At 48.1% G+C, this 12,156-nt stretch overlaps 1 protein-coding gene across 3 annotated transcripts in view; it reads left to right on the top strand.

Annotated features, from left to right (window-relative positions):
- Positions 1-12,156, top strand: part of MYBL2 (MYB proto-oncogene like 2) — a 40,981-nt gene continuing 28,825 nt past the window's right edge. Inside the window, exons 1-2 of one of the 3 annotated variants that reach the window (XM_034786903.1) lie at positions 1-309; positions 9,974-10,188. In XM_034786903.1, coding sequence (XP_034642794.1) covers positions 10,028-10,188 — 161 coding nt within the window. In that variant the 5' untranslated portion in view covers positions 1-309; positions 9,974-10,027. Of the gene's footprint in view, positions 310-9,973; positions 10,189-11,888; positions 12,110-12,156 lie in introns of those variants that run through there. The other 2 variants (XM_034786904.1, XM_034786905.1) reach the window with 2 other exon arrangements.

Genomic DNA, 12,156 nt, shown 5'->3' with positions numbered 1-12,156 from the left:
CATAGAGCTCAGACTGTTTTTCTTCCTGCCTGAAGAGGGATCCGCAGCGGCCCGCCCCGCAGCCGGGCTGATTCTCCTTGCCCACGTGTAGGCATTTGCGGGTGGGGGGCGCCTTCTAAGCCGCCTCTGGGCCCTGGCCCGTTTTCTCGGGATGCCCTGTCCATCCCGTCTCCTGGCCGGGCTTTGCTCTGGGCGGAGATAACGCAGGCACCGGGGCTCGCAGCACTTCAGCCTGCAGGATGCTGAACAGGTCATGGCTGCTCTCCTGCGGCGCTCCGCCACTCACACTTTCCCAGGGACACTGCTGAGGTAACTGCGTTTTTCTTTTGTCCTCCCGGCTGCATACGCTCATCTCCCCCCGTCCAGCTGCCCGGGGAGGGCGAGTGTTGTTCCGCTAGTGCCAGAGCGGAGAGAGTCTCCCCCACACACACGAGCCCCAGCCGCCACCAGGGTCTCCAGAGGAGGTTTCGGGCTTGTGCACGTGTTGTGCCGGCCCCGCTCTCGTGCGTGAAACGTGCAGCCCCCCTAACCCCAGAGAGGATGAAGCCAGGAGGGACGATGGGGACGGACTCCTCCGAGAGGGTGAATTCAATTAGTATCAACATTATTTCTCCGTCTCCTCCCACCCCCCGCAGAGATACAGCGGGATGCTCGTGCACACACACGTCCCACCCCTGACCCTGAGCCGCTTCCCCTTGCTCCCGCACAAAGGGGCCGCTATCGCCCAGCAGACACAAGACAACTTCAGAGTTTCCTCCACGTCTATTGCCATCTCCCCCCCGCCATTCAGCCCCTCCTACGTGCCCTGTACCTGGAGTCAGCCAGGCCCTGCTCGGGTGGTGCAGTAGCGTCCCTTCCCCCGGCACGTCTTGGCTCTTTCAGTTCACAAACTGGGCAGCCCCCGCTAAGCCTGACCCCGGAGTAATCCTCTTTCGTGAGATCAGCCATCTTGCTTCTTTGTGTAAACGTCTTGCATCTCCCATGATGCCTTAGACCCGCCTTAAGGATGGATCAGTCTTGATGTAGTCAGCTGCTGTTAGGACAGTTACTTAACTGGGCACAGCGCCCTGACGGGCTGTACTCACGGCAGGTGAGCAGAGACCAAGTAGGGGAAAGATGCCAAGAGTCTAGAATAAGACTTTTAAATGTCTCTTAAGACAGAGAGAGACCTTACATTCTGCCTTCAAATCAACCCGGCTGGTTTCACCTGCCAAAGTTACAGCTTTGGGGGTAATAGTTCACTTAGTGATATAGACAAAGGGGGGAGGGGTTCTTCCCCCAGTATGGAAGTACAACCCCACTAAATGGAATTTGGAACCCTACTGGCTCCGGTTTCAAATATCTAGGGTGCAAAACTGTTGCACAAAAGAACTCACAATTCACCTACATTTTGCAGAGATGTGAAGTTATTCCACCTGCTAGCCTTGCTCAGGGTAGCCCAGATTCCAGTTCAGCTGCCTACAGATTGCCTATCTAGAACTGTCATTTCAATGGCCAGAGGGTGCTTTACCTCCTGTCCCAAAGTGGGATGTAGTGGTAATGACATTACCTAGTTGCTACCTTGAAGTGATGAACAAAGCGGTGTAGATTCTGAAATATCATGCATGAATTTAAAGATGAAATGAATAAAGAAATAAGTATTTCCCATTTTAGAGGGGCAATCACTTTGCAATCTATTAAACTGGGTTAAAGTAATTTCAGGTATTAACCTGCCCTTCCAGCCCATCTGTTGTATAAGTGTGATCTGTCCCTTACTGCAGCACGCTTCTATTCACTGTAGTTTCAGGGACTTATTAAATTTCCCTTATCAAAGTTTTTGAGTCAGTGGTAGTTTAAATAGTGGTTTAAAGGATGTGGAGCTTAATTTGACACTTAGGCCCAAGTCCACAAAGGTACTTTAATACCTAATGCAGTTTTGATGGCACAGAACTGCTGCTGACCACAGTAGGCACCTAAACTCACTAAACACCTACATTTTCAGGGTATGAATTAACTAAACCTCTATATTTCTGCCTCTAAGCATATGCACTACTGTCTTTCTTTAGACCAGATTACTGTACCCCTTTCAGGAATCTGATTTGTCTTGCATACCTCCAAGTTTAATCTCACAAAACTACTTGCTTACAAAAAAATCAGACATAAAAATACAAAAGTGTCACAGCACACTGTTACTAAAATTGCATACTTTCATTTTTACCATATAAGAAAATTAATCAATTGGAATATAATTGTTTCAGTGCAGAGTATATTGAGCAGTATAAGGAAGGCATTGTATGAAATTTTAGTTTGTACTAACTTCACTAGTGCTTTTTATGTAGCTTGTTGTAAAACTAGGCAAATATCTAGATGAGCTGATGTACCCCTGGGGGTATGCAGAGGTTTTCCAGGGGGGTACATGTACCCCTGGTTGAGAACCACTGTTTCTAGGCAGCCAGATGCCTACTTCCCATCAAAGCCCTAGAACACTGCACAAACTGGGGAAGACAGGCATTTGGCCACCTAAGTTACATGCAGGACCCAAGCCTGTAGGCAGTCTGTGAGCATGCCTACAGGATCACATCCCATTCAGAACCAACCAACCTTTATTTGGAGGAGGTGGTTATTCCCATTATGGCTTATAACTCAGAGCATTCATTGTCTCTCTCAACCATTAGGGGGTGTGTGTATTTAAATATTCATCCACAGTGGAACGGTCCTTGGGCCAGAGAGAATGACTATAGCCCAGTGGTTTAGGCACCCGCATGGGAGGCCGGAGAGCCAAGGTCTAATGCCCCTGCTCCAGTCACTTTTTTCTTTTAAATCCACAATGGAACAATAGGAAAGATTAAGGGAATCCTGCATCAGACTATCCCATAGCTCAGTAGTTAGAGCATCCTCCTGAGGACCCCCCTCCACCCCTTCCCAATTCAAATTCTTTCTTCCCCCCTGGCAGAGAGAGGGGAATTGAACTCAAGTCTCTTTATCTCCCCCCCAGTGCTCTACCTACCAAGCTAGGCATCAAGGTGGCATCACTTCCTCCTCCAGCTATTGGGTGGAGCAAGGCATGTGACTAACTTATTTCCACCAGAAATGCCCTAGGTGTCTAAACCCCCTCACACCAGGCAGCTGCTTCCCAGCTGTAGATTGGAAGCAGAGATCGGTATCTATGTATTTCTGAGAGAAAGAAGGGCTTAGTATATAGCCCTCTCATCACAGGTGCTGGAACCATTTGTATGGGGTGTGTGTATGCGCCCGCTAAGAGCTATATAACCAAACTGTAAACCCTGTATATAATGGAAACTACTTCAAGCCAGGGGGTGCTGCAGCACCCCTAGTTCCAGCACTTACGCCTCATGGCACTCTCCCCCTGGCTAGTTCAGGCAGCTCCACAGTTGCTTGTGGGGCTCATTCTTAGGTGCCCCTCTCTCTACATTCATTGTATAGGGAGGCTAGGGGCCAACTTGGCTTTATGGATCAGTGTTGTTCCTGCAATTTTCTAAGCATCTAAAAAGCGAAGTGTTACAACAGCGAGAGTCACAAGGCCTAAATCCCTTCATGGAGCCACCCCCCCTTAGTGACTCAGCCAATTAGTTTAGGCTAGGTTGAAAACAGGCTCATGTTTCAAATGAGCTGTTCTCTTCCTCTAAAACAATTACTTCTAAGTAGTGTCTTGTTGGGACATTTCACCTACAATTAATTACCAATAATTACTGGGTTTAGATTTAGATTCCTACTTGGACTCCCATGCAGAAACTCATAAGTCTATGTATCCTTTCTGTGTGTGCTGTATGCGCCACTCTGCTATAAATGTATAGTGCTACTCCCTGAACTCTGACCTAATCCAGCCTTCCTGTGTAGTTTTATGTAGCTGTTAGAGTAACTAGTTGACTGGTCTTTGCACCATTCCCCCCCCATGGTCAATTAAGTTAGGATCTTGTATTGTCACATATTCTAGTTCATGTACTTTATTTTTGAAGCTTCTTGCATGATAGAGTCATTTGCAGGTTAAGTGTGCCTATTTGTTTAACAGTTGGCTGCTTTCCCCCATAAATATTACCAATGGGAACATGCACCTACACCTGAGCTGAAGGAGAGCAATGGCATTGTGTTCCCTCAGAAAAAGGAGTAGAGGGTCTCACTACCTGGAGGCATGCCAGCTGACCAGTAGTAATAGCTATGCACAAGATGGAATTCTTCTCTTTATTTGCACACTACAAACACAATTAAAACAGGAGAGTTTTACAAAGCAGTCTGGTCACTATGAAGGTCACAAATTAAGTTCAGTGCTGTTGAACAAGAGTCAACATCCAATCAATTTAAAAGACCCACCAAGGTTATCTAGGAATTCAGAACAGCTTCCTCCACCCAGTAGTGCCCCACCAAGTTTCCACCCTAGATTTTTTTTAAGGGGTCGGAGGGGGGAAGAAAAGAGGAGAGAGAAAGAGGGTAAGAAGCCCTTCCCCAGGTGGAGAGGAGAGGGCATTGTGCTTGCAGCAACACAGAGCCTCACCTAGGATGGTTCCCACCATTTGCAGCTGAAAACTATTTGTTAGAGTCTTCAGAGATTTGCCATCAGGTGAGCTAGTTTCCTGGACACAGATGAACACCCAACTGTAGTCAGGCTTTATACACTGACCTCTTGTGCAGCAGACACCCTGACCCATTAATCACTTACATTTGCACAATGCAGAGCACATGCACTACCAGAGAGAGTCCCAAGTAATGTTGTCAGAGAGCTTAGTGCTTAGCCTGACCACTGAGCTAAGATCACTCCTTTCCTCTCTCATTTGAGCAGTTTTGATTTTTGTGGCCCATTTGGCTTGTCACCCCACCTGTCATCAGAGAGGGGATCGCAAAGTCAAATGGCTTCATGCAGTGAGCAGTAGTTAAGGGCTCTGGCTCACTCCCCTGGGTATCATAACTGAGAGACCTGAAGGTAGGAGCACAAGGTCTCTTGGTAGCTGCACCAGGCCAAGCCAAAGCAATAGCAAAGACAGATTTCTCCAGAGATGGGGTATCTGGTTTCAGAGATCCCAGTGACCTCAGCTCTTCTACACTTACATCCAGAGAAAGAGTGTTGTCCGGAGGGGCTTGAATCTCAGAGATCTCCCAGATGGGTGGAGGTGGCTTCCTGAGACTGGAGAAGTCAGTTATCTCAGAGCTTTTAGAGAGCAAGTTCTCCATTGATTTGGGGTGCTTTTCTTCCTTGCATGGTGTGGAGGACTTGGCATCACAAAATACATCTATTATGGAGTTGGCTCTGCTGTTGGATTCAGAAGCCACACTAGACAAGTCAAAGGCAACTGGAACACTGGGGGTCTTGCAGAAGGAAGCAAGACCATCACAAAGGCCCTGGGTCACACAATTCAGGTCACCCTTCACACAACTGCTCAGAGACTCTGGCCACTTGAGGACAAGCTGAGAACTGCCTTTTGTTGTGTTCTCCAAGTCAAGGATGCCATCCCAGGCATCTGGTTTAGGGGTACTGTCAGTCTCCAAGTAGTAGCTGATGCCTGGAGAAAAGTTGATGCAGCTGGAAGCACCTGCCACAAACCCATGTTCCAAGATCTCCTTTAATGTCACGAGGTTGGTACTGCTCCTCTGGGTGGAAGACATCACAGGATTTCCAAACTGTGTCACTCAGTCTTGTTCTGCTGCATCCAACAGAGACACTTTGTGAGTAAAGGAAGCCTTGACAGAGGGAAAACTCCTCATCCTTCTCAAGGGTCCCTTTTCCAGAGTCCTAACTCTGGGCTTGTCTAGAGTAGAGAGCGTCTGACTACTTTAACTATCCCCATGTATCGTTAAAGCAGCCACCCCACAATATGGATGTAGTTATACCAGAGACTTTACACTAGTAGGCCTGTTTCTGATTCAGGAAACAAAATAAGTTCTGATAGAAGGCACCTTTATACCAATATAGCTGCAGCCATACTGGTTATACCAGTATAACTGTACTGGTTAGAAACCCACACACCCCTGACACCAGTAGCATAGACCAGGCCTTAGAGTAGCTTTTCCATCTTTAAACATGCAAACTCAAGGATGAGGCAGGCATTTGACATTAACTAGGTTACTATAAACCAGAGGTGGGCAAACTATGGCCCACAGGCCACATCTGGCCCCCGGGACCCTCCTGCCCAGCCCCTAAGCCCCCAGCCCCTCCCCTGCTGTGACTGCTATCCCCACAGCCTCACTCACTGCACCCCTGGTGCAATGGTCTAGAGGTAGCAGCAGAGCTGCGGCCTGATGTGCTGCATGGTGGCGTGGCTGGCTCCAGCTGGGCTGCATGGCTGCCTGTCCTGGTGCTCTGGGTGGCACGGCTGTAGCACCACCAGCCACTGGTGGTCCAGGCAACGCAGTAAGGCGACAGGGAGGGTTGGATAGAAGGTAGGGGAGTTTGGGGTGGTGGGTCAGGGGGAAGGGGTGTGGATAGGGGTCAGGGCAGGGAAAGGGGGGGTTGAATGGAAGCAGGGGTTCTGGGGGGGGCAGTCAGGAATGAGAGGGGGTTGGATAGGGTGGTCAGGGGACAGGGAGAAGGGGTGGTTGGATGGGGCAGTGGGAGGGCAGTTGGAGGGGTCTGGGGGCAGTCAGGACAGGGAGCGGGGGGGAGGAGGGGGGAGATGGATGGGGACAGGGAGGCTGAATGGGGCAGGAGTCCCAGGGGGCCAGTTAGGGGAGTCAGATAAGGGGCAGGGGCCAGGCCACACCTGTCTGTCTGGGGAGGCACAGCCTCCCCTAACCGGCCCTCCATACAATTTCAGAAACCTAATGTGGCCCTCAGGCCAAAAAGTTTGCCTGCCCCTGCTATAAACCCACCTTCCTCATTTATATTTCCAACCAGCATTTAAAGCTTTCAGTTGGTTTTGAAACAGCGCCCATTGCCAATCCTTGCAGCACTGGCAGACAGAGGTCATCTGAGTAGATGACTAGAAGCCAGGAGAACAAAGGGATAGTCTTGGCTCGGACAAAAACTCCCACATTGAACTTGAACAAGAGCGTTAAGCCTCATCTGTAATATGGGAGCAAGACTTGTTTCCCAAGGGTGTCATTAGGCTGGACTAATTAGTGTTTGTAGAATGCTTTAAGATTTACATGGATGGTACTAGATAGAGAGGTAGAGGTTGTTAACAGGTTGGAAGCTTGGAAGGTATGAAGAATGTAAACAAGTGGTACCACTGTCCTGCCAGCTGGTCATTTCTAGCATTAGGTTCAGGAGCATCAGCTATAGCTAGCAAAGCTCATCTAACATGCTTTTTACCCCACAAACTCATACTGCTTTGGTTCCTCTTTAAAGGTTGGCTTTGAATGGCTCCAGTCCTCGTGTCCCTCCATTCTTATAAGCAAAGTCAGACAAAAGAGAGGGGACTCCTCAGACCACCTACAGAGGAGAGCCCACTTTCTGTCATTTGGGGTTTGATGTTAAAGACCATTTAGCAGTTCCCTGTGCTTCCTACTGTGTAGTAGGGTCTCACACCACTGGGGCTGCTTGCTACATGGTTATCCTTCAACAAACATTTGTAGCTCCCACCACTCTAGACTAGAGAGTAGACCAGGAATTCCCATGTGCTGGCTAGGGCTTTTCATCTGGCCATGTGTATTTTAGGGACAGTGTGTCCCTTGAGGGACACAGTCAACTTTAAGATAACATTTGTCTGGAAGCTTTGTACTAACAATAGTTTACACACAACACCTAAGATGACCAGCTTCCTTCAGCTAGAAAGAAGCTTTCTATTCCCCTGGCATTGACTAGACAGAGCAATGTGCTGTCATGCACATCTGTTACCAAAGAGGCCTTGGATAAGGGAGCAGAAAAATCCCTTCTAAAGAGGTTAAGATTAAAACCTCAAGTCACACTGTACCAAAGGCTGGAGCAGGAACTGGATTTTTATAAATACTCAAGCTTCAAAACAAACACACTCCACATTCAATGGACAGTGCCCCTTTAAGGGTAGCTCAGTATTCAATATATCAGCTTAGATGACAAAGCTGAAGTCCTCCAGTGGGATAGAGGGGCAGAATACATGGGAAAGGGCAGTCACCTGAACTGCTGCTCAGTGGGGATTTGGGAGAAGTCCCTCAAGGAAGATCTCATTGCTGTTCCCCAGAAGCTATGCACTATCCTGGCCTCCGGGGTGGTCGAGCGCAAACAGGCATTATGGGCTTGATGCAGAAGTTATTGGCTGGGTTCTCTGGCCAGTGTTATGTGGCAGATCAGACTGGATGATCATGATGGTCCCGTCTCGCTTTACAATCTGAGATTCTATGTTGGATCTTTAGCACAGCCAAAGCCCTGATTCAGATAGTCCAGGGTTGGGCTTTAGTCCTAGCGATAAGTCCACTAAGAATATTAAACCAAGATGTGGCGTACATGCACACCCGAGACTGCTGTTGAAACAGATAGTGACAGGGCAAGGAAGAAGAACTGTATTAGGACATTCTTTCTCCCCCACCATGAAATCAGGAGAGCATTAAAAATTACACACTAGCCAGCTATTATTCCTGTTAAAAGAGGACACTAAAAAGTCTCTGAATTTGGATCACTTTCAGACACTGACAGCTTATAGAACAAGCTTTCTTTATTTTTAAGCCCTAATCTTGCAAGTGATTGGGGCCAGATAAATCTCACTAATCAACATATTATATATTCTCTCTGTACCCAGTCCACAGGCTGTGTTTACAGAGAAGCTCACTCTAGTCAGTAGAGCCATACACCCAACTGCAGTATCATCATCAGCCTTACTTTTGACAACACTAGTTTGTTTCCATATTTCTTCTACCTCACACCCACATATAGGTGGGCCTTACACGGGGGGGGGGGGGGGGGGCGAGAAAGAGAAGAGAAGTGCTTTTAAGCAGCAGCAGGAAAGGGGCACAAGACACAGAAGATGGAGTAGGGAGGCAGCAGGTGCATGACCAGAGCTAGAGGTTACTTTTAATTTGCTTTTGACATCAGGTTTGAAGAGCTCCTTGAACATAAGAGGGAGTGAGTAAAATCCACTAAAATTGTGTAATGGTACATAACTGTACAGGCAGTTTTTGGAAGCCTATAATTCTTCTAAGGAAATTTTTAATTAAACCAAACCACTAATTGAAAAATAACAGGAGGGAAGAAGAGTCCCTTCCAGGAACTACTCACCACTTGTTTCCACAGAAATTCTTACCAACCCCTACTCCTATAGTGCTGTGCAATGATGCTGCTTTTATAGCACTGGTAATTAGCTGGCAGGCCCTTGTCCTTTCCTATTAAGCTAATTTGGGAGGAGGCAGATTTTCAGCTTGATGGTGATGATACTGTCAACAACCAACCTGAAGCTGCTTTGGGGGGAGGTTGCCCATCAGTCCTGCAGAGACCTGCACACATGCTTAGCTTTATGCATGTCAGTTAATAGTCCCATTGAACTCATTGGGGGTGCTTAAAGTTAAACATAAGTCTCTGCAGGACCAGAGCCTGTAAGCAGAGGGAATCCTATATCAGAATTGCATCAATAACGCAATATTTTTGCAGGGTTTATATTTAGCCTGTCCACTTAGTGCTGTTATAGACTTCTTGGGGAGACACTAATTCACAGAAATCAAGCATCAGAAATAAGAACCGATAGTGAGAGCTGGTTGGTAGCGAACTCCTGAGTGCTATGCACAAAAAATAGAAATAACCCAACACACACACAGCTGCTGGAGTTTCTCTGGACCAGATAACTGTGCCCATGCAACTCTTTTTGTGAGGAGCAACAGTGCCATCTGCTGGCAATGGTTAGTTCTGTGTAAGTATGTGCTCCCAAAGGAGATAAACCTACAGCACCAGGCCACTCAAACGTTTTCCTTGGGGAGCCCACATCTCAATGGAGAGATTGTCTTGTGAACACCTCTTCTCGCCTTTGGAAAGGTGCAGACCAGCTCCCTTCCATTCGCAATCCTGTAGCATCCCCATAGAACTCCGGCAGCTGTTTACATGTAAAAGCAACATGGGGAAAGTATTTTGATGTGTTTTTAGCTGTCTTCAGTGTGATGTAGCGGCTTGGAAACAAAGAGGAGGAGGCAGCAGCATATGACCCGCCAGCTCTCCAAAGGTCACCAGAAAGTGGTCCATGGACAAGAGTTTGGGAGCTACTGCAATTACATCAGTGATGAATGTGAATCCTCTCCTCAATTATTTTATCCTGGGTACCCATTAAACAAACCAGTGTCCTGCATACCTGAGCACTCAAGGTACCTCTCCCTTTTACACGTATGGGTGTTTTTTAGTCTGCTTGCATGGATTTAAGGCGCTTCTCTTTCTGACTCTTCCACCTTGTGTTTTGACTGTGCCATGGGGGTCTTTAACATGTCCTATGAGCTTCTCTCTTTCAGGCAGGTTGGTTGGAGGCGGTGGGGACTGCTGTCAGAGATTGTGAATAGGTGTTAAGAGATGACAGAGAAGGATGGGGTATGATGGTCTGCTTTTATATATGGCTGTGTGATGGTTCTCCTTTTAAACCTTATTCGCCCATCATGCTGCAAATCTGGAATGTGGAGGTTCCATTGTTTGATCACTTAGGCACGATTCAGCAAAGCGCTTAAACACATGTTTAACTTTAAGCACGTGCTTAAGTCTTTTGCTGAATCAAAGCCTTTGTCTGTGAACTTGTCTGTACAGACATTTACACCAGTGCTGTCTTTGTTATTGTATTGTTGGAGTGGCTACAGATGTGACTGCTCTGATTAAATAGTCGTTCAGGGTACACGTAGGACGTTGTATGTAGAAGAGTGCAATTCTCTAGCCTTCTTTCTTCAGTGCTGCCCAGCAAAATGCAGGTAAACATCTCTGCAAATGCATCTCTGCAGGCATGGGCCTCTGAAGATAAAATGACTTCCCTTTAGTGGTCTTCCCTCTGTAAATCCACCTCTACCCCAAATAACATATGTTGGTAACAGTAATAATAGAAATAATAGCTCTTCTATATGACTTCTAATCTTCAAACACGGGGCAAACATTAATCCTTACAACGTCCCTCTAAACAAATGGAGAAAATCTTCTGTTGCCTGGCATAGAAAGCTGCTTCTTTTTTACTCAAAGGGCCATATTCAGCCCTGGAATAACCGTAATTTAGCACATATGTAGCACTTCTCACATGTAGATCTCAAAGCCCTTAACAAAAGTGAGTAGGCACCATTATCCCTGTTTTACGGATGGGGAAACTGAGGCACAGAGTGTTAAGTGACTTGGCCAAGGTCACGGAGTGAGTCAATGACATAGCCAGGAACAGAGCCCAGGTCTCCTGACTTGTAGCCCAGTGGCTTGTCCACTTCAATGGGATTGGCATCCTGCGTGAAATTAGTCTTAGTGGTCTGACTGAATGTAAAGACTGTGTCATGGAGGCATGATGAGCCTGGCCATAACAGGAAGGGAGAGAGGAGACCCCTGAAAGCCCCCGAAATCAATGGGGCTTCTGCCTGGGAGCAGAGATCTGTCTCTGTAGGTCAGGTTTCAGGATTGGTGCCTTACCATGCAAAGTACATTCAGGTCTGCCAAGTCTGACAGGGAGACCGTGACCCCCACGACCGCACCCAGTTTTAAGGAACAAACAGAAGTTGGGTTTGCAGACCCGATGCCCCCATATGCAGGGTGCCTGCCGTTCGGAGGCATTGATGCATGCATTGCATTTCTTTTTGCACGCCTAGCTGGACATGCATGCCTGTATTTTGCACCCGTCCTTTGCATGCCTGTATTTCACATCCATTATTTCTCGCTTTAATAAGAGTCGGGGGCGGGAGAGGAGGAGAAAGGGAAGGAGTTTTTGCAAGCGGCCCGCGCGCGCCTCTTTCACTCCCCCCGGTTTTTTTGTTCCTCCCTCTCCCTCCTTTTATTTTTGCGCTTCTCGTCGCTCTCGCGCAGGCTCGGCTGGACCCCGGGGTGGAGTTGGCGCGAGATAGGAAAGTTGCCTCCTGAGCTGTACGCCGGGCAGGCGCGAGCTTCCCCCCGCGTCCAGCCCGCCGCGCGCGCTAACTGGGGGGGCGCCGGGGCTGCACCCCCGGCCGAGGCCGGCTCCGGGGCCAAGGGATGCGGCATCCCCCTGGCGAGCCGCTTTGATTTTCTCGCGATTGATGTTTTTAATGCACAAAGGGGCAGGATGGCTCGCAGGACCCGCGGGTGAGTTTCATGCAATGGGGCGAGCTTCGTGCCCGCCCTGGGGGGTA

The sequence above is a fragment of the Trachemys scripta genome, chromosome 12 (genome assembly GCF_013100865.1).
Source record: "Trachemys scripta elegans isolate TJP31775 chromosome 12, CAS_Tse_1.0, whole genome shotgun sequence".
NCBI classification, from domain to species: domain Eukaryota; kingdom Metazoa; phylum Chordata; order Testudines; family Emydidae; genus Trachemys; species Trachemys scripta.
This window is presented reverse-complemented; position numbering and strand designations above follow the sequence as displayed.